At 27.3% G+C, this 28,000-nt stretch overlaps 1 protein-coding gene across 1 annotated transcript; it reads left to right on the top strand.

Moving 5' to 3' along the window:
- The first annotated feature begins 2 nt into the window (after window positions 1–2).
- On the top strand, window positions 3–28,000 carry LOC123295541 (ras-like protein family member 11B). Its single transcript, XM_044876925.1, has 6 exons — window positions 3–158; window positions 1,948–2,060; window positions 10,884–10,940; window positions 20,602–20,675; window positions 25,252–25,453; window positions 27,718–28,000. Exons 2-6 carry the CDS (start codon window positions 1,973–1,975, stop codon window positions 27,939–27,941), a joined length of 645 nt encoding a protein of 214 aa, XP_044732860.1. The 5' UTR covers window positions 3–158; window positions 1,948–1,972; the 3' UTR covers window positions 27,942–28,000.

Below are 28,000 nucleotides of genomic sequence, written 5' to 3' on the forward strand. Positions count from 1 at the left end.
TATTTTTAAAATTAAAGTGTTATTGTAATATGAATTGTGGATATTGTGAATTTGTGTTAAAGTATTCCTAATAAAAGTTTGTTAGTTTTAGTATGAAAAATTGCGTTTTAATCAAATCTTACGAAAATTTTCCATTGTTGTACCAGTTATTATGAAAGGTTTGTAGATTTTCTTGGAAATACAATAATTTTTAATTGGAAAAATTCTGTATAATATCATGTATTAAAGATATAAATTAAATGAGATTTCTAGGATATTCTGAAATAAAATTCAATTTTTTCTCCAAATTTCTAGATTTGTATTATATAAATACGTATTTCGACTACCAAGCAGTCATCTTCATTTATTTTCAGCTGGCCGAGAAGCCATAGTAATATAAATACTATCAAAGATAATGAATTAAATCTCTAGAATATTTCGAAATAAATTTCAATTTTTGCCCTAATTTCCTAATACGTATTTATATAATACAAAAATAGATCTAGAAAATCGGGGGCAAAAATCGTAATTTATTTTAAATATTATGTTTATGATTCAAAAGAAGCAATGAAATTCGTTTGATATGAAATCAGATCGAACTTCTGTGACCAAAAGTTAATCAAACATTTATTAAAATATTTTTCATTTTTCTCATAAAGAAAAAGTTGACAAAATAGCTTACAAAACTCTCATATCTTAAAAACAGTAAATTTATACCAATTATAGAAGAAAAACTATAGGCTTTCTTATGTACATTATTTAGTTGATAAGTTCTTGCAGAAAAACATACTTTTAGTGGATAAACAAGTTGGATTTTATATGCCATCAAGCACAAATGTGTTTGAAAATAACTAAAAAATTAATTTTATTTCTCATAATTTTGAAATCATTTTTAAGGTTGAAGGCAAACGATATTTTAATTCTTATAAGTTTTGAATATTCAGTTCATTGTAACACAACTATTTTTTAATTTCAAATAGTTTTGACTATATTTGCAATCAAAGTTTTTTTGGACAATAAAAATCCAAAATTTGTATGCTGGGCTCATGTTAGATGTAAACTTTCTTGTTTACAATACAAGTTTACCTTATTTGCAGAAATTCAGAGGTTTTGTTCGAATAATCTGTTTAAATTGATTGTAATAAATAAGAAAATTGTCAAATTAATGTGGTTTTGCTTAAAACAGAAAAGGGCAATATTGATACAACGCATTCACGAGCCATACGATAGATTAAATAAATTCATCAATTAATATTAACACCATAGTATAGTCTAACAGCTATAGTAATTAGTAGGTACAGTTGAGTATCAGTAATTTGAACACTCGGTAGTCCGACAAGTCATGAAAACGTGTAATATATAAACCTGATTAAATCAGTATATTATTAATTACTATATTTATTTATTATGATTTTTTCTATATACAATCCCGAAAATCCGAACAATCATGTAATCCATTACCCCGGATATCCCGGATATATATTTAATGAGTCCGTATTAATGAGACTCTTCTGTATTATAAACAAATAATTAGCATTTATTCTAAAATTATTTTGACTATAAATAAATTCAAAAATTAAGTAAAACAAAACCGCATGGCCAATTCTTTTTAATTTAAATATCTTTATCTCAGATAATAATTTTACCAATAATTCACAAATTATTAATTTCCGCCAAATTGAATAAACACAAAATTGAATAAAATCAAAAGAATGAATAATTTAATCTAAGCGACAGGTGCCAAATTCTTTTAATAAAATATATAATTAATTTCATTCTTTTACAAAAAAATCAAAATATTATGTGATTAAATAAAAAATAAACTTTATTATTTGAATTTATTTAACGTTAATAAAAAAAGTGATAAAAATCATAAGAATTACTTTTGGCAGAATTTATTAGAAATTTTAATTTTTTTTAAATAAACAGAAATATTTTTTTTAATTGTTTATTTTGATTATCTTTTAGATTTGGAAGAGAAAACTCATTGAAAATGACGTCAAAAGGTATTAGACGAAAAAAATCATCATTAGCTGAAGTTAAAGTGGCTGTGATTGGAGCACCTAGTGTTGGCAAAAGTGGTAAATATTATTTTTTACTAAGCATAATTGAAAACTTTTTCATTTTATTTATAAGCTCTTTCCATTAATAATAAATAAGGAATTGTATACTTCATTGATTTTAGCGTTCGTAAGAAAAGGTTTTAAGTACCGGTAGTGAGCTAACTGAAAAGTCGCCATGTACGGCGATTCAAAGATTTTCCTAGTAATATTAGAATTCCAAAAATTAAATTCAATGCTTTAAGTATATAGTTAAAAAAATCTATGCCATTTAATTCTTGTTTGGAAGTGTAATAAGATTACACTTCCAAATCCACTCCAAAACTTTTATTTTGGCCCGGGGCTGATTGAGCCACAATAAAGTATTCAGATGGAAATTGTTCATCAAATGTCATCCAGCTCGAAATGTACTACTGTATATGAAAGTTTATCTTGCCACTTGGAAATATGCGGTCAAACAGAATGGCATAAAAAAATTCCATCCAAATGTTTCATCTAAACTCATTATTGATTTGCCGGGATTAAATTTTACATTTATCAATATAATGCTACAAGTGGACAGGGAAAATTTATGGCACCCAAATCCAATTTTTTTTTATGCTCAATTCTCAAATACTTCGAAAACTATGCCATAAGCAGATTAAAAAACATTTCAAGAATCTCTTATCAGCCTTGAACATGAAAGTTACAAACTATTAATTGGGTTGTATCAAGTCGGAAAACTAATAATCCGAAAACCTATTTTAGATTTTCTTCTTTCAATGATTTATTTTGTCCGCTATCAGTCTCAAAAGTGTTGAAATATGGTGTGCAATTTTTTTTACGTCTTGTGTTGACAATGAAATTATAAATTCATCCAATCGATAATTTTAGGAGCTTCGAAAAAAAAATCTTTCGACTGAGCATTTTCTGAATTTTCCAAGTCAATCATTATGAAGCCACATGTTAAAAGGCCCTTGTTTTGCTTGTAATCACAAAACTTGTTTTTTCAATTAAATAAATTTTATTTATTATTCAGTTAATATTTTCTTATTAAATTATGTTCAATTAATACCTACAGCAATATATTATTCAAAAGAATTATTAACAATAATATAATAACAAATAAGAATTTTAAGTATATGGTAATAATTTTAAAAATGAATTGTAACAATAATTAAATGATCTTATGGAAAATACTTAGAAAATATAAATTAAATACAGAATGTTTTAAAACAAAGCAATTTTTAATTTTTTAATTTTTTGCTCATTTAAAGATGAATTCTGTAAAAAACTGCAGAGAAAATCAATAAAACTTTATTATTTAATTTAATAGGTTTAGATGATAAAGAAAAAATAATTTTTCACGGAATTGGTTTACTAAGCGTTAAATTTTATAAACAAAATTAAAACAAACTATTAATAAATTTTGTATTAATTATTTCTATCCACTTCAAATACACATTATTTATCACATTTTGTATTATTAATAGTATTATAGTTACTTGAAGTTGTATTTGTACAATGGCAACTAATTCTTTAAATTTAGACATTTGATACTCAAATGATTATTAAATGTCTTTTGACGCAAAAAGTTTATATTTGCTTTAAGTTAAAGACTAACTTTGATTCAAAATAGTTTTTCACACTTAGTAAATTTAAAAACAAAATATTGAACGGTCTCAATTTTTTTGTAACAATTCATTCAAATTACCTACACCTATAAAAATTTAAAAAGTTTAATTTCATCAAAAATGTTTTAAATTCCTTATCTATATGGGTTTCGTCAAATCTTAAAATCTCAAAATTTTAATGAAAAAATCGATAAAATACAATCAATGTGATTGTTGATTAAAAGTAATTCATAATGTCGTTCCGCAAACGATCCCACCCCCAAAAAAATCATTAAAATTAGAAGGTCATATTTTTGGAATAGAAAAAGGTTTTTATTAAACAATTATTTTATTAGTTAAACAAAGACTTCTCAAAATATTAATGATTCCTTGATAATTACTTTTCTATAACCTATGACTTTGCTGGAGAAATAACGAAGTTAATATCTGTGTAGCTAGGATAATGCCAGTACGTTGCAACGTAGAAATATTTCGAAATAATAAACACACTTTCACCTTCTTTAAAGATAGTAAGTTTTTGTTTTATGACACTCTGTTTAAACTATAATCATAAATCAGTTTAGAAAAGTGTGTTCAAAATTAATTGCCAAAACTATTTAGTGTTATAATTATAAATATATGTCTATTTTTTTCATAAATATGAAAAATGTTTCGAGTAGGTAATAAATACCATTTAAAATTTTAACAACATGTTCGCGATGTAAGTTGAGTACACGAACGTTTAATTCAAACATGATTGTTCTCAAAATTTTTATACCATGTATATATGAAATATACATAGTATATTATGTTTAGTCCCAAGTTTGTAACGCTTAAAAATATTGATACTACGAAAACAAATTTGGTATGGGTGTTCATAGAATCATCTAATTAGTCCATTTTCGGTTGTCCGTCCGCCCGCCAGTCTGTGAACACGATAATTCAAAAACGAAAAAAGATATCAAGCTGAAATTTTTACAGCGCACTCAGGACGTAAAAAGTGAGGTCGAGTACGTAAACGATCAACATAGGTTATTTGAGACTTGGGTCCGTAGGATTCATCTTGTAAACCGACCCCCCTCCATCTAAAGTTTTCAGAATTGATTTAGACTTAAAGCAAGCTTTTTCCCCAAATTATCCTGGCGCTCGCACAATCTTAATACTTGCATGATATTATATGATTTTTTGAACAATATGAACAATAAAGTTTCTCCATACAAAAATTAAAAAACGTCGATTTTTTGTCTAAAAACATGAAAAGATTGTTTAATATAAAAAATTACTTCAATGAGGAATAGTATTTTCAAGTGTAAATAGATACTTTAAATATCTTTACATATTTTAAGACTGTCTATTTTGATTCAAAACATTTACACTTTAATTCAATAGATGTTAAATCTTTAAGATCACCAAGATATATTTTAATTTATTGAGTAATCTATTAATAGTGAGGTCAAAAATTCCATTAATTAAAATATTCATTTAATACTATAAATATTTTTTAAGTTAAAGAGGGTGATGTTGATGAAAATTTTGTGTATTGCGGAAGTTTATGATATGTTGTAGGTATTGAGAAAATATTTTTATTTTTTAAATAACATATAAGACACTTATACTGTAAAAATAGAGATATTATATCATTTATAAAACTAATAATCAGATTTTAAAATCATCTTACTAAAAAGTTAAACCGTTATATTTATGAGAAAGCTATTTTTCCTTCTGATTTCATGAGCATTGTATCGGTTTTGTTCTCTAAATATAGGTGTTTTTATAAACCGGTGATCTCATAATTTTACTAAACCAACAATCTTAAAGTACGCCGTTCATTGACGAGTGCGCTCGGCAGACTCGTTCGCAATACCTGGACTTCCAACTTCATACAAAAAAAAATCAAGCCTTTTGCGTACATCCTTAATTATGTACATTTTTGGAATTATTCTGGACAAAAAAGTTCAAAATTTGCATTAAGTGGCTACTTTAAAACTCGAAACTTTTTTTATACCATGTATATAATATATATACAGGGTATATTAAGTTTAGTCCCAAGTTTGTTACACTTTGAAATATTAATACTACCAACAAAATTTTGGTACAGGTGTTCATAAAATCACCTAATTAGTTCATTTCCGGTTGTCCGTTCGTCTGTCAACTCGATAACTCAAAAACAAAAATGATATCAAACTGAAATTTTTTTACAACGTGTACAGGACATAAAAAATGAGGTCGAGTTCGTAAATGGGTAACATAGATCAAATGGGTCTTGGGTCCGTAGTACCCATTTTTTAAACCGTTAGAGATAGAACAAAAGTTTAATTGTAAAAAATGTTCCTTATAAAAAAATAAACAATTTTTGATTAAAACATTTTTTCGTAAACATCACTGTTTACCCGCGAGAGCGCAAATTAGGCGCAACTTATATACTGTGTATTATATGGGATATCAGTTATGTATGTGTGACATGTATGTATGTGTAATGTGACAGTGAAATCAACACAATCTATACATGGTAATTTAACAATTAAGTCAGTCAATTGTTTTTTTCACTTGTTTTTATTGAATTTCTCATCCAACGGCGTACTTTATCATTGTCTGCCATTTGGAAAATTGGTAGAACTTAGTTTGGTAATATAAAAAATCGTTTTTCGTGTTTTTTGATTGGCAGAAAGGAGTTAAAAGTGAAAGTGGTTGAAATATAGAACGGAAATGAATAAAATCATTTTTCAACCCTTTCGATAGTTAGTAAGTTTATGTCATTTATTGGCACATAGTCAATGACTTCCTTTTAATATATACGACAGACAGACGAAAGCTTCTTGTCATAAATGATATGAAGTTAACAACTATCGAAAAGGCTGAAAAATAATTTGATTTATTTTTTACAATTCCGTTCCATTTTTTAACCACTCTTCTTTCTGCCAATGGTTTTCTTTTACAAACAAACAAAAATCGCTGAAACACACGTAAAAATCGAAAAAAACTCGATTTTCATAAATTCTACCACAAAATTACAAAGTCTTTTTTCTGTACCTATAACCAAACGTTCCGTTATCAATCCTCTAAATGGCAGACAAAAACAATCCTTGAAATTTCAATTCATTATAAAATTACAATCTAATAAAGATTGTCTTTACATTTAGCCCACTGTATTTTCAATTTATTATTTTCATTATTTCATTTTTATACTTTTAACACACCTGATGTGACTGACTGGCGACATCTTTTTAGTAATAATAATCCTGTCGTACATGTAAGAATGCGTGGTACGTTAAACTTGTAAACAATTTTTGGTGACACTCCAAAAATATTAAATCTTGTTTTATGTAATGTGTACAGAATTATTTTACATACTCAAATTATAAGTATGTGTATAAAATAACATAAAAGATGCCGATTCATTGCAAAATAATTGAGATTTTTGTAATATTATTGCAAATATTTTCTTTAATTTTTTAATTTTTGTCGGAAAAATTGTATTTTGTTACATTTGAATATACTAAAAGTCTATGGGAAGATAAAGAATAAAAATTATTAAATATTAAAGCTATTCTCTAATTCTAAATCAATACGGAACTCAATTCGTGATAAATAATGGTTTGGGAATCAATTCCCGATCTAAATATAATTTTGTAACTTACCTGTCGTTGCTGTACTGGATAAAGGAGAAAGGAGTTTACCATTTTCATGAGTTTTTCAGAGAAAAATAAAATATTTTGATTTTCTTTATTCGTATCGTGCATGAGTTTTCTTGGTGGCGTTTCCCATGGTAACGTAAAAAATTTTTGGTGGGGAACATTTTAACTTTCTATAGGTCCAATCATTAAATTAACCTGATTTTTATACTTTTTGGATCAAAATCCACTGAGTTTCATCAAATTCCAAAACAAAAATTTTTTTGCGATTTTCTCGATTTTTTCAAAGGGGTACCTTAAAAAAAAAAATTCGAAAACAGAAATTTTTGTTATCTCCAATTTTGATAAAACTCAATATATAAGGTAATTTTGACCCAAAAAGTACAAAAATCGGGTGCATTTGATGACTGGTCGAATAGTTTTTGAGATACGGACTAAAATCGATCCAAATATTGCGATATCTCCGAAAAATGATTATTTTTGGAATATTGTTAATATTGTATATTAAAAAAACCTTGGTAGCATTATAACATACGTTGATCTTTGTTTGTCTATAAAATTATTAACAGTTCCCATAATCAAAATTCACATCCCCTTTTGAATCTCTTAGGGGATGAATTTCCAAAAATCCCTTCTTAGTGCTCACTTACGTTACTTAAGAAACGTGTGTACAAAATTTCAGGCTTCTAGACCCAGCGGCTTCAGCTGTGCGTTGATCGATCATTCTTCAGTTGTTATACGAGATTTATTTGCCAAATAAATAATTGTTGAAACCTCTAAACAAAAACACAAAAATAAAAATATGGTACTCATAATTATTTTCTATGCCAAAAATAAAATACAATTACATTGTAATAATACTCGTGCAATAAGAATTGAAAAAAATTTTTAAATAGCTCTAACGTAAATAGTAAAAATGTAGGTGTAAATAGCTTTACGTAATAACACAATTTCAAACTATTTTCAAACCAAAAAGTTCACCTATAGAAACATAATTGGTGTGCAAATGAAATAAAAATTTTTGTTACATTATTCGCTGAAATGATACGCGGCATACACAACGTAAAATACATAATTTGTTAACTTATAATGAAATCATCGTATATCAAAAACAAAGCAAAATTGTTCTAATAGGTAATTTGGATGAAAATAGGAGGTTTTCTATATAATAATGCAATAAAAATGTTTTCAGGGTGTAGAGTTTTCATTCCTCACTTACTTTATTTTTTTTAAATGCGTGTTAAGAAGTTTTCTTTCTCCAAATGGCATTAGAAATTGTTTATGATACGAAGTTTTATTCTAAGTCACTTCATTTGTCAAAATACAGAAAGAAAATGTGTAACTGTCTGTAAACAAATATTGTTCCTGGTTAGTTGATATGTTAAATAATTTGAAGTATACCAATAGAAGAATCTTAAAACTCTAAAATTTTCCTGCAATCAATAAGTGCTGGTTATTAATACCTACCATATTTAACGGAAAACAAAAATCAATAGGTATTGAAAAGGGATCTTATGGTATGTTTCTTGAATATATGTATTTATCGAAAATTAGGATTCTAATTTTAGTCTCCCCTCTTGCGAACTTAGTTTTGTTTCTTCTTGTTATTTTCATAGCATAACTAAAGCGAAGAAAAATTTCCGTGCACAAAAAGAAAAATAAAAATGAAAATAAACAATTGCCTAAGTAAATTGTTGAAATACCATGTACAGAAAGTGTTCATTACGGAATCGTTTGTTTTTTACGTCATGTATATCAACCACCAGTTAGCCACCCAGAACTGATATTCACATATAATACAGACTATATAATTTGCGCCTGATTTACGCTCTCAAAGATTAACAGTGATGTTTTCGAAAAAATGTTTCGACCAAAAATTGTTTACTTTTATATAAAGAACAATTTTTATATTTAAAATTTTGTTTGATCTCTATTGCTTTACAAGATGGATCTTATGGACCCAAGATCCAATAAACCAATGTTGTTCATTTACGAACTCGATCTTACTTTTTACGTCCTGATCACAGTATTAAAAATTTCAGCTTGATATCTTTTTTCGTTTTTTGAGTGATCGTGTTCACAGATAGGTGGACAGACAACCGAAAATGGACTAATTAAGTGATTTGATGAACACATATTCCAAAATTTTCAATATTCTTAATCGTTACAAACTTGGGACTAAACTTAGTATGCCTTGATATGTTTACATGGTATAATAAACAGAAGAAATTTGACAAAAGTAACATGTTATACAAAATTTAGGATGCCTTGCTATTTGATTGTTTGTAGCACTTGACCGTTTAAATTTTATTTATAACTTATAAAATTAGTAATGAAATATTTTAATGACCCACATATGTTTATAAGCTATTCATCTATGTTTAAATATTTTTTTATTAAATTTATATAATTCTTTTAATGAACTTATTTTATTTAAGCAAATATTTACCTAAGTAGAACATTTAATTACCTATTAAAAATCATTATATATGTATATAAATTATATATATTGTGTAGGTATACTAACTTATAGAATATTTTTACATAAAAAAGAAAACAGTCATTTAGTTAACAATTTATTATGGTAAATAATGAGAAAATCAAAATATTTTAAAGAATATAAAAACGTTTTGAGCAATAACTAGCAATGAACCAAAATTAGTGTGTTCAAACAAAAATTCCAATAACATAGAATCAGAATCCAATATCCACTTTATGACGTCATCAGAATCCAAAAAATTTAATTTTGCTCTATCACATCCAAATTTTATCCCATTTTAATAAACCAAGTACGTAATCCTACTAAATTTGGGTCATACTTTTCAAATTTGTAGTAAAAATTAACCTAGCTCTAATACGTTTCGAGAATATGGAGACCTGGTCCAGAAATTAGGCACATAAGTGATAGTTAGCGAAAAACTGACAACACAGCTGAAAAGAATGACCCAAAATTAGTGGGTTTCAAAAGAAATTCCAATAAGATCGGATTAAATTTGCCTGTGTTATCAAGAAAATCGAATTTTTTAACTTTATGACGTCATCAGAATCCAAAAAATTTAATTTTGCTCTATCACATCCAAATTTTATCCCATTTTAATAAACCAAGTACGTAATCCTACTAAATTTAGGTCATACTTTTCAAATTTGTAGTAAAAATTAACCTAGCTCTAATAGGTTTCGAGAATATGGAGACCTGGTCCAGAAATTAGGCACATAAGTGATAGCTAGCGAAAAACTGACAACACAGCTGAAAAGAATGACCCAAAATTAGTGGGTTTCAAAAGAAATTCCAATAAGATCGAATTAAATTTACCAGTGTTATCAAGAAAATCGAATTTTTTAACTTTATGACGTCATCAGAATCCAAAAAATTTAATTTTGCTCTATCACATCCAAATTTTATCCAGTTTTAATAAATCAAGTATATAATCCTACTAAATTTGGGCCAAACTTTTCAAATTTGTGGTGAAAATTAACCTAGTTCTAATAGGTTTCAAAAATATGGAGTCCTAGAATCCATTGATTCAATAATTTCTTTTCTTTTCCTCAAAATATTCCATGTTATGTTTCATTTTGCGTAGCAATTTTGTTTAAAAATTATCTTTTTTTTTGTTTTTCAGCATTAACCGTGCGATTCTTAACGAAGAGATATATTGGAGAATATGATCATCAGTCAGGTAATTTTTTTTTTCTTCTATGAAATTTATCATTTCATCTACTGTGTACTATACAAAGGCTCATGCAATTAATTATCAATCTTTTAATGTTTTATAGATTTTGTATACATTTCTTACAGTTATATTTCATTTCCTAAATTTGTGTATTTTTCAAAACACAAAAATTACTAAGCTTTAAAAAATAGTAATTGGAGTTTCTCATTCACAAATTATATATTGAATTTTCTATTTAAAAAAATTCACTAACAAAACAAAACAAAAAAAATTCATATACACATACTGACTGATTGTGTTTAGACAAGCGGATGTTTAGATTAACAGAAATGTTTGGATCTATTTGGATACACAAAAATATAACGTAACATAAATATCACAATATGTTTAAAAAAAAGAGTTTTTATAGTTTTGTCCTGTTAAAATGATTATTTGAAATATATGCACAAACATACAATTACAAGAAGTAATAATCTTTAAATTAATAAACAAATAAGCAATCTAATTCTAATTCATAAGTAATAAATAAATTTTATTGCGAATAAAACTTATTAAAAGCAAAATGAATTAGTCTAGATGTTCATAAATATTAGCGTTTCACGAAATACTAATTTAACGAATGTAAAAAAAAATTATAAAATTACACAGCGACCGGAGCTTGGATCTCTAAATATTTGGCCTAGTATTTCCACCTCAATTTAAATTGTAAAATTGTTTAATTATTAAAATATGCAACAGGCTCGCTTGAACTTAAATTTCTGGCATGAGTTTGTGACAACCTGATGCTTCTTATTTCTCATTGATCTTGGCCAAGATAGCAATTTAAAATTTCAAAACAAAAATATGATCATAAGGAAAGTAATTAATTTTTTTGAGATATCTTACATAAAAATAACAATAAAAATATAAACTTTAATAATATACTTATACCTATAAATATATAAACATATGGTCGCAAACACTTTCCAATTTCGAAAGATTTAATCAAAAAGTTTTGGAAAGCTTAATGACCGTATAGGGACATCGAATCGAAAAGCCTATAACCATATGAATATGATCTTCTTTGTAATTTTTATGGAGATTATCTCAAAAAATATAATAACTTTACCCGCTATTATTGAATGCATGCGAGTCGTGGACTGTGACAAAAAGAAACAGAAAAACTCTTGGAATCAGCGGAAATGAATCTTTATCGACGAAGTGAGAGTATTTCGTGGACTAAACTGCTAAAAAAGTGCTAAAATTGTTAGTGTTAATCGTGAAATATTACGAAATTTAAGAAAAATTGAACTTTTTGGGACATATTACTAATAACTACTTTAATTCATAACAACATGAGAATGGTAGAGTTCTTCCGTTTAGCTGACGATCGTAATAAATGGAACTCTATGATTAGCATAGTTTGCATAAAGCAAACATGGTACCCGTTATTATTATATTATTATCTTCACGCTATATTTCGAAAAGAAAGCTTTAGGACGCATTTTTATCAGAAAATTCTTGGTTCTTATGATCCATTCATGTTTGAAGTTTTTCAATGTATTTTTGAATCACTTTGAGTAAAACGCTATACCGGGCGTTATTTTATCAAGTGTGTTGAAATCAGTTCATAACATAATATTTCAAAATTTACAGGAAGTTAAGTGATTAAGATTCATTAAATATATTTTTTGTATAAAACAAAGTACAAAATTATATGAAAAACATCTAAACATTACAAAGCCTCTGATAAGAATATTCCATTCAACGAATTAAAATTATTAAGAATTCCAGGAAAACACATGTGAAAATAACATTAAAAATATATTTATTTTCTTTAGCGTTTAATGACAGTTGTATAAAGTTACCATAATAAACATTTTATTCGGTGAATACTATAACATTTATTAAGCATATACCTCGCTGTATATGTAAGAAAATGAACTTCAAATAAATTTTTAATTTTATGTTTCAATAAAATTGTTTGCATTATTGGGAGAAAGATAAACAAACCTTACTTTACATAGTTATAAAAAAATGATAAATATACAATACACATGTTAATAGTATTTTCAATAAATACATCTATATTTTTTTTGTTTCATTCATTAATAAAACTCACCACTGATTGTATTATTTTAAATTATAAATTGGTTCCTGTTATTTTAATTTAATAAAAAATTCGAATCAAAATTTTTTTTTTTAAATAACTGATAAAAATATTTCATCAATTTTTCATTACGATTTTAATCAGTTAAGCAAACTTAAGATGGTTGTCTTTGTACAATATTGTAAAAATAGTGTACTACATCATACAGCAGTGGTATGTACGTATAGATATGCTTATCACACTCAAATAAGTATTAATTTTAACATGTTTTTAAGTCAACTGTCCATTTATCACGTATTCTGTATGCTAATAGCATGGTAATAAAGATCTGTAATTCTGTATATAATAGACATCTCTTTCACTACTCTCTCGAAAATACCTTAAATCTAATTTTTTTCTAGAATTAAAAAACTTTAATTGTATTTAACTCGAGTTAGAAACGAGCAATCGACTTCAAATTTTTTTATGGTTAATATATTATTATATTCCTAATAAGTATAAACAAATTTAGAATTTTCTGTCGATATGCCCATTGCAAGACAAAAACCTTAAATACTTCAAGTCTGCACTTTTATTTTGAAACCAAACGTATTTGTTTCTGATTATCTATGCGCTTTTTATGAATCAAGAATGTAAAGCATATTTTTAATAACTTTTGTTATATTAACACATTACAATTTTTTATGTAATGGAGACTGCAAATGATTTCAATATATTAACATATTTTTCGGAATTATGTAAAATTAGGAACATTAGTAATACCTGTATGTACTATGCAAATGTTGATCAAATTACAATATAAATCACAATGTGGGTGAAATTTTCATTTTCCAGACGTTATTTTCATATATAATGCTTTATAATACCATTTAATTTTGAAGCATGACTTTAGTAAATAAATGCATTCTTTTATTTTAGTATATACTTATTTGCGCTTCCACCATATTTTTGATATTAAACGAATAATTATCTGAACAATTTTGGAACAAAAACTTCTCTTTTTGTAGAAAGGTACAAAAATTCAAAAGATCGGAAACATGTGGCCTGACCAAGAAATATATGATATGCTGAAAATTTGGATTTGGGTTTTCGAAGCGATTACAAGAACTTTCCTATATTGGGAAGTAAATAAAAGAATCGACATTAAATGTATAAATTTTCCTTCTGCTTTAGATGTTGTACAAGCTCGTATTTTAGTTTCATTAAACATTTTCGCTATTCTACGAATAAAAGCTTTCAACGAATGAAATCTCCCGGTTTGAAAGCATGTCCCACAGTCTGGTTCTAAGTTTTCCAAATAACTTCCCCAAAATTGTTTTCTCCTGTCCTGGCTATCGTCGCTAACAATCTGAAATTGAAAAAGACAAAATTCGCCAAATATTTAATTATATTGGACTGCGAGATGCTGACATACAATTTTAATATCAATTGAAAAGACAAATAAATAAGTGATTAAAATTTATAAAGAATAATCAAAATATGTCAATATGAATCAACATTTTTGTCAGTTTGTAAGAAGTTTTTATAGAATTTTATTAAAGCAACTTATCAAATATGAATATATAATTTGAAATTCACTGAAAAATACATATCCTCATAATTAAATTATTTCTAAATTTTTAATGTAATAATTAATAAACTTAATTGAGTTGTTTGTGAAATAGTTGTTAGTAGGTATCTGTTTTTTCATGGTTCATTAATTTTAAAAAATGATATCCTGCCATTGAGTTCCAACTTCAAGAAATATTTTCAGTTTTCACATCCAAATATTCAAATTTTAGTCGAAATACTGTTATTTAACGTGTTATTTTACCCAAAACATTATAAATACTGCTTTTATGGAATACATTGGTCGCAAACACACTCTTTTTAATCGATTTTGGAATGAGATATTTATTTTTTTTAAAGTGTAACATAATTAACATGCAACGGGATAAAGTAAAAAAAAAAGACATAGTTTCTTATCTATCTTTAAAATCATTTTGAAGAATCCTCTTACACACTGTACTAAATAAAACAAAGAATTAAGTAAATTTAAGAAAATGGAAAAGAGGTTCAACTGACCCCTGAAACCTCGAAAAAATGTAATCAAATACCGTAGTCAATCAAATATCAAATTTCGTAGGTTCCGCATCATTTTTATTTTTAAAATTTGTATATTTTGCATATTAAAACTATAAATTTTATCAGTCCACCATACTTACCTCCCTCATTCCCTTTCCGTTCAGCTCATTGGCAGATGACGCCCTTGACTGGATATCCGTATTTTGAGTTTCAACAACAGTTTGAATTATTAAGGATTTTCCCAGTACAACGGAATTTTAAAATACCGTAAATTGTATTAACAACAACATTACATTGTTTAACTTATAGGTATTTTCTGACAATTTTTTACCATAGCTAGAAAACGTTCAAAATTAAATGAATATATCATAAATAATTAACAAAAACAAAATAGACAACCCATAAATAAAATGTTTTTCATATGTTTTAAAATAAAACTACACAATTTTAGGAAATGGTGCGATAAATGTATTTCTGTCAGCACAATGCATTCATTTTTCGCAAATATTATACCGCATGTCTAATGTATATGTTAACTTAACGACTTCAAAATCATACATATATTTACAGAGAGATCGATTCGATTCGAGAAAAAAATCGATTCTAGTAAATGACAAAAAGTGTTGTTTCTAAATTTTGTGGTTTCTCATTACCACATTCTTTGCAACCATATTCACTATATCATTACTATAATCACAAAAAAATTTGTTGTGTGACTTTGTGACTCAATAGAGGCTGAAGTTTTTTCTTTGATTTTTACCACCGTAAGTATGAAAACAAGAAGGGATTTTCATCTGAAATTGTTATGATAAGTAAAATCGTCATTAGTCTGGAAAATTCTTTTCGGTCCTTTGGAAAACTATTTAGGTAATCTTAGAGGTCCCCCCACTGTAATGACGATTTTACTTATCATTACAATTTTTAAGAAGAAAATATTTTAGTGATTTCATACTTTTAACAGCGGGGTTTTAGTTTTCGAACTTTATTTTATTTAAACTATTTTGAGGCTATAATTTCCTGAGAAAGTAAAACAACATATATATATTTTAAAAGTGTTATTATAGCTTTATGTCCGTACGCCACATAGCTTATAACCAGCGGGCAATCAAGGCGCTTCTAACGATACCTAATTTGCCAAATTATGATGAGTAGTTTAGAAGCTAGGTCCAAACAGATGAACATACATACATATCGGTCAAGCACATAACCCTCGCCATTGTATAATCGGGGTAATAATAAATACCATAATTATTTAAAATAAACACCAGCTAATGATCCACTCTTAACACGAGCATTTTCAAATTAGATAAAAGTGTAGGTGGTGTTTTCTAATATTTTATATGATTAACATATAGAAAATAATATACAAACACCCATAGATTATATTTGTGTCCTTGCACTTTATAATCATACTATCAAAACAAATTGGTGAATTTAAATGTAATAATTTTAATATTAATGTTATTATTATGATTATGATAATAAATATATATTTTATACTAGAAAATTAACTGAGAAAAAAATTTATCAGTCTTTCTATTTTATTTGCGAGACTGAGAAGATTTAAATTTTCAATTATTTTAAAGGTTCTAAATTCCTTCAAATGCAAATCATATTCCACGACTTAATGATGCATATCAAACCAGAATTATGTAAATAATGTTATCTTTAAAATTCAATTGTTTAAGGAAATCCCGGTAATATACATAACTTATTGACATATTTGAATTAGTTTAATCAAAATATTTATACAAAATTTGATTGATTAATTGATTATTTTTGAAGGGGAGAGTGTAGTACCAATCATCAATGGAAAGTCTTGAAAACTATTTTTTAACCCTCGAACTAAAAAAGGGGTGTTATAAGTTTGACCGCTATGTGTGTGTGTCTGTGGCATCGAAGCGCCTAAACGGATGAACCGATTTTAATTTTTTTGGTATCATTCGAAAGGTAATTTAACGGAAAGTATTTCTAGCTATTTAGAGGGTTGCGTACCCGAAATAAACTTAAAAAAAATCCATGTTTTTCAAAATCGCTTCAATTTGGAAAAGGCATGACATATAATTTTAACATATAAATAATTACTATGGAAATAAATGGTAAAATAAACCCGGCTTAATGCATTTCGAAAAGTGAAATGGTAAAATAATTAGGTAATTCAAAACCTTAATTCAAAAGAACAAAGTCAACTCAAAGATTTGAAATTCAATAAAATCTTACCAAAAATTTGTCCTAAAAATGATAGCTCTCTTGGTATTCTTTTCATCTCACCTGATGTGCTTGACCATCACTTTGATAATGGCTTAAGAAGGAGTGTTATAAGTTTAAAGTGTTTATCTGTGCATCTGTGTGTTTCTCAGTGGCATCGTAGCACCCAAACGGCCGAACCGCCTTGATTGAGAACATTTTTTAGTTAAGTTGCCAAAAGTCGGTTTTCAAGAAATAAATCGCATTTGTCGGGGGTTTTTTAAATTTTGTAAATTTCACTTGTTATATATTTGCTACCTCATAAATAGCGATATGTGTCATAGAACTATAAAGTGATTCAAGGTAAAATGTTACCGAGATACTACACCTTACCCTATATATTAAAATTTTTTAAATTTTATTCTTTGTTCTGTTAAGTCATTCAAATAATATTTCACAGCTACACTGCATACATATCTACAACCAAAAATGTTTATTTCCCTGTTTTAAAAATATCTTTCACAAATTAAAACTATTTTTATTTTTTAGAAACCGCAAATTAATATTTTATAAATACTTCATAACATTAAATAAGTAAAATTATATTTATTAATATTATTGTTTCTCATACAAGATAATAGACGACCTTGGCTTATAAATTTAGAAAATGTATTTTAATAAAAATTATAATATTAATAATAATAATAATAATATTAATATTATTATTCCATGTGATTAATTATTGCATTCTTATTAGTAATGTAAATCAAACCTGACGAAAGATAACGAAAATAATTCACGGCATTGTTATTTTTGGGACATACTTCCTTTTGAACGTTACGCATTTTTGGAATGACTGCTAGACTGAAAGATGTGTAATATATTGACCCTTACCTCGAAAAGTTGATTGGAACTTTGATGTAGACGCAAGTTATATTAACTTTTGGGATTCCTTTAATACATATCAACCTACTTCGATAATTATCAGGCACGCTTACTTCGAAATAAGCCAACTTCAAAAAAAAATTCATTAACGATTGCTTTTTTTGGATTCGTTTATTGAATCGCATCGCCGTTTAAACAAAGGATAAAGGATATAAAATACAGCCTAGTCAAAATTTCATTATTAACATGTCAAACATACATAAGTGATAATCCCATATATACTATACATACTATAAAATTTGCATCTAATGTGTACCCTCGCGAGTAAACAGTGATGTTTACAAAAAAATGTTTCAAACAAAAGTTGATTATTTTTTTATAAGAAACATTTTTTACATTTAAACTTTTGTTCTATCTCTAACGATCAAGACCCAATTGACCTATGTTGCTCATTTACGAACTCGACCACACTTTTTACGTCCTGAGTATGCTGTCAAAATTTTAGCTTGATATATTTTTTCGTTTTTTAGTTATCGTGATGACAGACGGACAACCGGAAATGGTCTAATTAGGTGATTTTATGAACACCTATCCAAAATTTTCTTCATAGCATCAATGTTTTTTAAGCGTTACAAACTTGGGACTAAACTCAATATACTATGTATATTTCATATATACATGGTATAAAAACTTGACGGGTACTTTGTTAACACATAGTTTGTTTCCACAATTCATTTTAGATAAAATTATATAAATGTGTTAACATTGTAAACAAGTCTTAAAACACACTTTTCATCGACTTCTAAATATAGTACTGACTGGAAACATTAGTAAAATTTTTATATTTTACTTCTAAAAAATAATTTTAAATTAATGAACATAGTGCGTTGGATATTCTTGAAAATTTTACATTATTATTTAATGTTCATTTTATTTTGATTACTTACTTTATTTTCATTTTATTAATATATATTTCTAAATTGCATTGTAATACTGTGCTTTATCGTTGCTAACTAAATATAAAAATTATCAATTCTGACTATTGATTTTCTTGTATATAAATCAAGTAATATAAAACTATTAACCATAACTACCATGTCTTACTGGAAGAAGAAATTTCGATGCATTCGGAATATTTCCAATTGACGAATATTTAAGCAAGTCGATTCTTAAGGTAGATTTAAAAAGCTTACTGCTATAACTTGTAAGTTTTGATAATGCATGACTTTGATGAACTTCAAATTATTTAACTCTCCTATTTACGAAGCAAATAAAAAGTTTTGTTTGAAAGCTCAAAAGTAGAAAAATAAAATTCTTGGAGTCTCATGAAAGTCTGCATAATTTTACAATTTTATGAAAATAATCAATCTGAACTTGTGATGTAATTCAACAATATAAATTTGGTGGAGGTGCAAGGAAATACATGAAACGGTGGTTAATTTTATTACAATAATATCGTGAAAAAAAGTGAATAACGCGAACCACGACAAATTTGATCCACATACGTTTAAAAAAAAGAGGTACACTTAACAGATAAAATATTTAAAATGGCAGATAGCCAATTTCTACAAATACAAGTGTCTACCAAATAGTTTGTTATCAACATTATTAGAGATATGTGAAATTGATTTGATAATAGATTTTATATATACAGAATGTGTAAAATATTCGATACAATTTTGATACACACTGAGATTTTTGTTTTTAACCGACTTGAAACAAAAAAGGAGGTTATCAATACGTATTATTTTTTTATGTGTGTTACGTCAGAACTTTCGACTGGGTGAACCGACTTTGATGATTCTTTGTCTATTTGAAAACTGGTACTTCTCATCTGGTCCCATTTCATTTTGGTCCAGTTCTGACAACGACATCCATGAGAAAATCATAAAAGTCTTAAATTTGCATTAAGTATGCACGACAAGAGGGCGAATACTCAATATCACGCCAACCGATTTCGATGATTCTTTTTTTAGTGATAAATTAGTTAGTGTACTTAGGGTTCACTAAAAATTTCAAAATAAAAAAACATTTCAACAAAATGAAAAGCGACTTCAAAAGAAAAACTTTTCCAAAACAAATTAATATACAATAAAAAGTAAAAAAATAACAATAATATAATGTAATTAAAATTATTGTCATTTTTGAGTCGGTGTCAGCCAAGCTAATGTAGCAAACTGTTCTGTCAGAGTTGTTTCCTTGGATTTTTTTATCTAAATTTTAGTTCTTACCTATATAAAACTTTTGAAAATCTTCCAAAAATAAGAGTTACTCTAATTAAGAGACCTTGAAATTACTTGTCAAATCTTTGAGAAAGATTTAGGTAAAGAAAATCAAAATTTCTTTCCACATATCTACAGTAGAATATCGCCTAACTAATATTTATTGAGACAATCAGTATATAATATCTCTATTATTTTATGTTTGTTTATGTTGTTACAGAGAACCGATATAAAAGCGAAGTGTTAGTTGATGGTGAACCAATCTTATTTGAGGTGTTGGATACGTGCCCAAAGGTAAATTTATAACATTTGTATTTTGTCATATAGAAAGTAAGTCACTGTCACACAAAAAACAAACATTGATTATATTACAGTTTACGTATAGAAATTATTTTATCGTTTTTCAAAAACAAAACTTACGATTGCAATTTGATTGTCATTTTAATGGGATAACATTTGTTTACAATTTTTTTTTTTTATATTTTATTAAATTCTAGATAGAATAGTTCTTGATTTCATCCCGACAAAAAAAATCAATTACTGTATGTTATGCTATACCTTTTGAGAAGTTGTCATTGCCAACATACCATTTCTTAAAAATATATCTAGTTTATTCGAATGTATGTTTTTCTGCTTCGAAAGTGCTGCACAGAATTATTTTCGGTAATAGCCGTCGACCAAATATTTTGTTCAAAATTGCCTACTTCCTCATACGTCCTTCTACTGCCCCCTACTCAAAAATTTATTCACCAGTCTGTAACTCTGCAACACTATGTACAATAAAAATAAATTCGAAAAAAGAATGAAGTAATTATTGTTCAAGGTTTTTGTAATGAAATGATAAAAATTTAGATGACCTTGAGTACATTCTTTTTCGAATACCAAGATAGACTGAGGTCATGTTTTGCCAATTCCGCCAACAATTTAAAGTTAATAATATACAATTGCGTGTAATATATCACACTTTTAACTACCATATTATTTTTTTAAGAATTTATGCGCGATAAAAATTAATTTTGACAAGAGAGTTCTATTCGTTGTTTGCGTAATCATCGAAGGGACAATAAAATTGAAGCCAGCGCTTCCAGTGAAAAATTTTGGCGTTAAAGGAGGCTGTTATGACTTAGTTTAAATTCTTTACATGTTATTGTTATCAAAAATATCAAATTAAAATTATTGAAAAACACTAATTAATTAAACTTAATGCATTAAAAATTGTGAAAATAAGAAATCAAATTGCAAAAAAATTATTTTTCAAATATAAATTATCATAATTATTTATTTAAATTTGTGAGACAATAATATTAAATTTTTAATGTAAGTCATAAATGCAATTCATACAATTATATATGCATCCATACAATTCTATAATTAAAGTAGTGTATCGTTACCATTGAAACGCCTCCAAAAAAACTCACGCACGTTGCGAATACCAAAATGCTTCAAAAGCTCTTACAAGCTACGTATTGCGAAAAATTAAACTGTATTTGATAATAAATAGCTAACCCACATTTTGAAGTTCAAACTATTACCTTCCTAAAAAATTAATCGATCCAAATTACGAGAGTTTAATTTGGAAAGCAAATAGTCTGACGGACAGTTTGGCATACTCGCCAAAAGGGAGCCACTCCCGCCGAGTGAAATCCCATAACTATAATAAAAATTGTAATACTTCTCATCGCTCTCGGCATTATGTAGAATATAATAATTTCATATTATATTTTGTTCTAGTGGATATATATTTATAATGAACCTATTGTAAAACCCTTTTGTGGCACTAAATCATTTGAGATGAGTTTTAGCAGGTACCTATATCAATGAAAATTAAAAACCGAGATTACATCTATTCATATAAAGTAAATTTCTTGAGAACTGTCTTAAGATTGGCCTCGTTTTAAATAGGTCACTGAAAAATTTACTATCAATTTTATTAAAAATAAAACAATTGATTTATAACAATTTATTTGTATATTGTATAAATATTCAAATCATATTTTTGGAAATATCACCTAATTTTTGCACATTGACCCTTGATAAAACCACGATGTATACATTATTTTTATGAATAAAGAAGTGTTATAATAAATATATGATTCATATCAACAAATCGTAGAATACTGTAACACCTACTCGCAAAAGATTCTTAAGTAAACATTTGTGAAAAATCGATTATTGATTTTATTTATAAATAAACATTCATAATCTAAATTTATAAAATTTCTTTCTGTTAAAGGTTATTAAACATGCAGTTGATGATCTATTAAATTAGTTTTAGGAACCAATTGATGGAATATATCTGTATATATGTATCTTTTTGGATAGTTATTGACACTAATTTTTACCAATCTTATGAATTCCGCATGATGGCACAAGTATACCTTAAATAGATTAACGAAAAGTTCTGATTAAACAAATTTTTTAAGTGGAATTAGTAGAAAATCAAAGAGATTTAATCAAATTAAACAAAGAAATGAGAATATTTTGGTCTTCCCAGAACTTCCACATTATAATATGATCTCTACACAGGACTAAGGAAAAATGCTTACGATGATCAAAAGACTGATCAGCAGAGAGAACTTTGATCTAAGTACAGTTTGTTCTCTCAGCAATGATTGCTAAAACTGATCGACTAAACGACTTAAAAAAAAAATAGCGTAGCTTCCATAGAGAGGCCCAAAACTGATAAAATAACAGAAAAGTACTTCAAATTTTAAATACCACTGTTTTTAATTAAGAATTCCCGATGATTTCATAAAAATATAGTTTGAAACTTTTTATTTCGTATACAATTATTAGACAATCAACGTCTCGTCTCGTTGAAACGATGCGTAACCAAACTATGATTAGGTAAGAGTATAATATAGTAGTAAAAATCAAGTATCTGTGTTTAAAAAAATCACAAAAGATACTGAATCCTAAAACAATATAATAAATGTAAAAAAAAACAAACGTTGACTGTATAAGTTAAAAATAGTAATATCAAAATGTGGGAGCTGAATGATTTTATTTATTACATAGCCACAAACGCGAATAGGATTTCAATTTTATGTTGGTCGGGAGTAAAAATAGTATATGAGAAGAGTCTCATTAGACACCTAAATTTCTATGAAGTCGAAAGCAAAGTTCTTATATACTTCCTAGAGTTTCATCAATACAAGATAACATAATATTTAAAAAAATTGAAGAAGAATGAGGTTTTATATCGAATAATGCATGTAGTTTAAACTTACTCTTAAAAGTTGCTTTTTTCTCAACGACAGCGATGTTTAAACAAAAAAAGCTTTCATAGAACAGTCATCGAACTTTTTTATCGTGAAAATATTTCTGATTACTTGAATTTTCTAAGAAAAACATTATTTACTTGAAAATAACATGAATTAAATTGTGGCGAGTTAGCCTTGTAGCCTACCTAGTGATGGCCTCAGAGTGATTTAGGGAAAAAGTGTAAGGATGTATACAAATTTTTTTGACAAAAAGCACTTCCAGAGGATCTACACCAGGTAGATTTACGAACTGTTGATAGAATTTGCTACAGACCACACGCTGGCTTAATTTCCTGGATTATATGTGCACCACACATATGTGGTTAAATCTCTGTACAGAACAAAATGTTATTAGAAATATTTTTGTTTGTGTAACAAAACTTAATTTTCATGTTTTTTTTTTTTTAATAGTTTTTATAATTATTTTAAATACCACAAATATTTTTAAGTATTGTTTTTTTTCGTTCCTTTATATTCCTCTTAATTTATGGAACATTAAAATGTTTCATCTAATTTTAATATCAGTATTTCAATTGAGTGTAATAAAGTGAGGCAACAAAATGTTATTTCTTTTGGCACAATATCATATTATTGTCTTACATTACAAATAATAATGTCTAACGGATTCTGACACAAAAAAAGGTATAATAAGTTTCTATTATAGGCAAAATAGGCAAAAATAGACATTAAAAAAGACACATTTAAATTTTTTTTTACCTCATGTTCTACATACGTGATTGATTATTGGTCTGTATGAATGCTTATTATCCACATGGCCGTAACGAAGGTACATAGCGGTGGAAAGTATTTAGGTTGCGCTATATATATATAAACACATAAGTGGTAGCTAGCGAAAAAAAGACATCGCAGCTGAAAAGAATGACCCAAAATTCGTGGGTTTCAAAAAAAAACTCCAATAAGATCGCATCAAATTTGCCTGTGTTATCAAAAAATCAAATTTTTGAACTTTATGACGTCATCAGAATCCAAAAAATTTAATTTTGCTCTATCACATCCAGATTTTATCCAATTTTGATAAACCAAGTATGTAATCCTACTAAATTTGGTCATACTTTTCAAATTTGTGATCAAAAATAACCTAGCTCTAATAGCTTTCAAGAATGTGGAGTCCTGGTCCCGGAATTAACCATATAAGTGATAGCTAGCGAAAAACTGACATCACAGCCGAAAAGAATAACAAAAAATTAGTGGGTTTCAAAAAAAATTCCAATAAAATCGGATCAAATTTGTCTGTGTTATCAAAAAAATAAAATTTTTCAACTTTATGACGTCACCAGAATCCAAAAAATTTAATTTTGCTCTATCATATCCAAATTTTATTCAAAATTTCTAGATAACCTTTCTACTGTCCTTTATAATTTTTATCCCCAAATTCTCATTCAACTTTGATGATGTTTTCTACATTCGCTTCGGCCAAATTTCTTTTTACTTTCAGATGGAATTAAAACACTTCATTGAGGATTTTCTTTTCACACATATTTTCAAAAACTTATTATTTTATGTTTCGAATCATGTCAATCTTAAATTAAACTTTTACAATATTTTTAATTAAAATATATTTTAATTCTCTGTTTTTTATGTTATAGAATGACAACGAATTACCTTCATCAGATACAATTAATTGGGCTGATGGATTGTTGTTGGTATATTCCATTACAGATAGACAATCATTCAATTATATTAGACGTGTAGAAGCTTTAATGTCAGAAATGAAACATGTACCACCATTTGGAATTGTTGCAAATAAATCTGATATGGTACATCTACGACAAGTGAGCCGTGAAGAAGGTGAGTTGTAAATATATTATACAAATAAACTAATCGTCTTGCGTGAATTTACATTAGCATCTGAAATATTCATTTTTTAATTTCGTTTCAATTTTTGACCTGACGTGTCACAAATCTTTTACGAAAACTGTCACGCTCTTTATAAAGCAATGACAGAAAAGTCAGGAGGAAAATGAGTCTTTCTAAAGACCATAACATTTTTCTTCTCTTGATAAAAATTAAACTTATTTTCCTTTTTCAAATGATCTTGAATTTTCGATTGCCTTGACAAATACAGTAGCGTAGACCACTTCTAATTAATTCTGGTATACATATAGCCCAAAAGGACCACGGATCAGAAAGTTGCATGCCTGCAAATATTGTATATTTTTAACGAGAAAAAAGTAAGTATCGCTGTTTTTTTAGGTTAATGTTTCTAGTGGGATATTGATGATTTAATACCCCTTTAGCTGAAACAACTCTCACGAAAAAAGATTCCATGAACATTTTAAAATACTATATTTTTAGATACATGACCGGGGAAAAGGATGCCAAAAGTTACTTCTTTCAATATACTAATTCCTTAAGAAAATATGAAAAATCTTCATGTACATTATTATGCCATATTATCTTGTGAGACCGTATGTATCCCCTTAATAAAAATAATGATTTAAAATGGTATAAATCAATCAAAGTCATTGAAACTTTTGAATTATCATACTTTTTTAATTTTATATCGTTGACACATGAACGTCCTTAGTGTAATTAATATATTCAAATTCAGTTGGGATCTTCAACTCACTAGAGATTTGCAATAAAAATCTATTGGGAATGAATGAATATTTTTTTCAAAATAATCCTTACGGTACACCGATACCTAAGATCCACCTTGATACAAATTTATAACATCTAATTTAACGAGTTGAAAAAATCTAAGTGCAAGGTGATATCTGATTCCGTGGCTTACCAGTTTACCACAGATGAAAGAGGACGCTTAATTATTTAAATATCTAGTTTATGAGATCAATTATTCAAGCAATTTTTTTTAAACAGAATGAAATAATTGCGTTGTAGAGAAAGAATAAATGAATATAAATTCTATTAATATGCGTTTTAATTTTTTCTATTTCTTTCTATTTCATTTTTTATTCTATAATAATTGGCATAAATTATGGTGGAATTGTTGAAGAAACTAAAATATAAAACATCTGCTCTGTAACTTAGAAAGCCTACAGACCTTTAGGTTAGGTTAGGTGTCTCCACGAAGGACACACTTAGGCTATATAGCCCATTGTGATACCATATATATGTTTTACCACCTTTCCTCTGATAATTTCATTTATCAGCTCCTCATTTTCAGAGGCTGAGTGCACCTCTTTCATGCATCATGCACTACACCAGCCCATCACAACTATTAATTAAATTAATTTTGTTGCGACGGTGGGAATCGAACCCGCGGACGGAATTGGTTACGCCTTAACCAACTGAGCTCATAGGGCGACTACAGACCTTTTAAAGCCTAAAAATCTCTTCAGACAACAACAAACTATTGAACTAACCCTAAAATGCTCAATATAGTTTTTAAATTTCTCAGTTCTTTTTTAAAATTCAAAATTAAAATTTTAAAACTTTAATGATTCCCGTCAATGCCAAACAGTTGTACATAATTAGTGTCCTATTTAAGTATATTTCTTAATTTACACTTTTGAAATATTCCGTATTTATAGACTTTTTTTTATAGAGATTTAAAATAAAATTAATGGTAATAATATGTTTCATTATATTGAAAGATTCAATAACGTCATTCGATAATTTTCCTAATTGAATTATAATAAAATTATATTTATTTTTACGAAAATGAATTTTATAAAAATAAATAATATTCTTCAATTATTTAGTCAAGAAAATGAGGGTCAAGTTAGGAAAGACTTCTTGTTGAATAATATGATATTTTGTGTAGTGAGGAGGTATTTTAGATAAAATGGAGCACTTTTAAAGCTCCGTAAAATTTCATACTCGCCATTGGAAACTCATACTTAGTAGGATCTTCAAATGTCCTAACGGGTCATAGAATGGCTTTTATTATTACTGTATTTTTTAAGACAATTCCGGCGATACTCAAAAGCTTTCGAAAAAAAAAATTCGAAATTGTTCATTTAAAGTGTTCTAGATACCATAACGTACAATTCGATGTATTTTAGATGCTTATTCAGAATCAACGGAGATCTGTCGACTGATTTTTTGTAACTTTATTCATCTGATTAATTTATGAAATTATTTTGTAGGTGAAATTTTGGCACGTGACTGTGAATGCCCGTTTGATGAAGTGGCGGCTGCTGAACAAGTAACACCCGTTGCAGCTGCATTTCATGAAGTTTGTCGTTTAGTTTTACAAACACGTCGAAAATCCAAACAATCATTACTAGACCGTATGTTAGGTACCAATAGAGGTCCAGTTGGGCGTGTTTATGCACGAGGAAAAAGTGATAGTGCTTTACCAAAGGATTAGTACATTTTTCTACAATACATAAAAATATACACTTTAATTTATGGATTTATAATTTTACT

Source organism: Chrysoperla carnea, chromosome 3 (genome assembly GCF_905475395.1).
Source record: "Chrysoperla carnea chromosome 3, inChrCarn1.1, whole genome shotgun sequence".
Lineage (NCBI taxonomy): Eukaryota > Metazoa > Arthropoda > Insecta > Neuroptera > Chrysopidae > Chrysoperla > Chrysoperla carnea.

Coding starts and splice junctions, on each gene's coding strand:
- LOC123295541 (XM_044876925.1), top strand. CDS start 1,973: ATGACGTCAAAAGGTATTAGACGAAAAAAATCATCATTAGCTGAAGTT. Junction 10,941..20,601: donor AGAATATGATCATCAGTCAG/GTAATTTTTTTT, acceptor ATGTTGTTACAG/AGAACCGATATAAAAGCGAA. Junction 20,676..25,251: donor TGTTGGATACGTGCCCAAAG/GTAAATTTATAA, acceptor TTTATGTTATAG/AATGACAACGAATTACCTTC.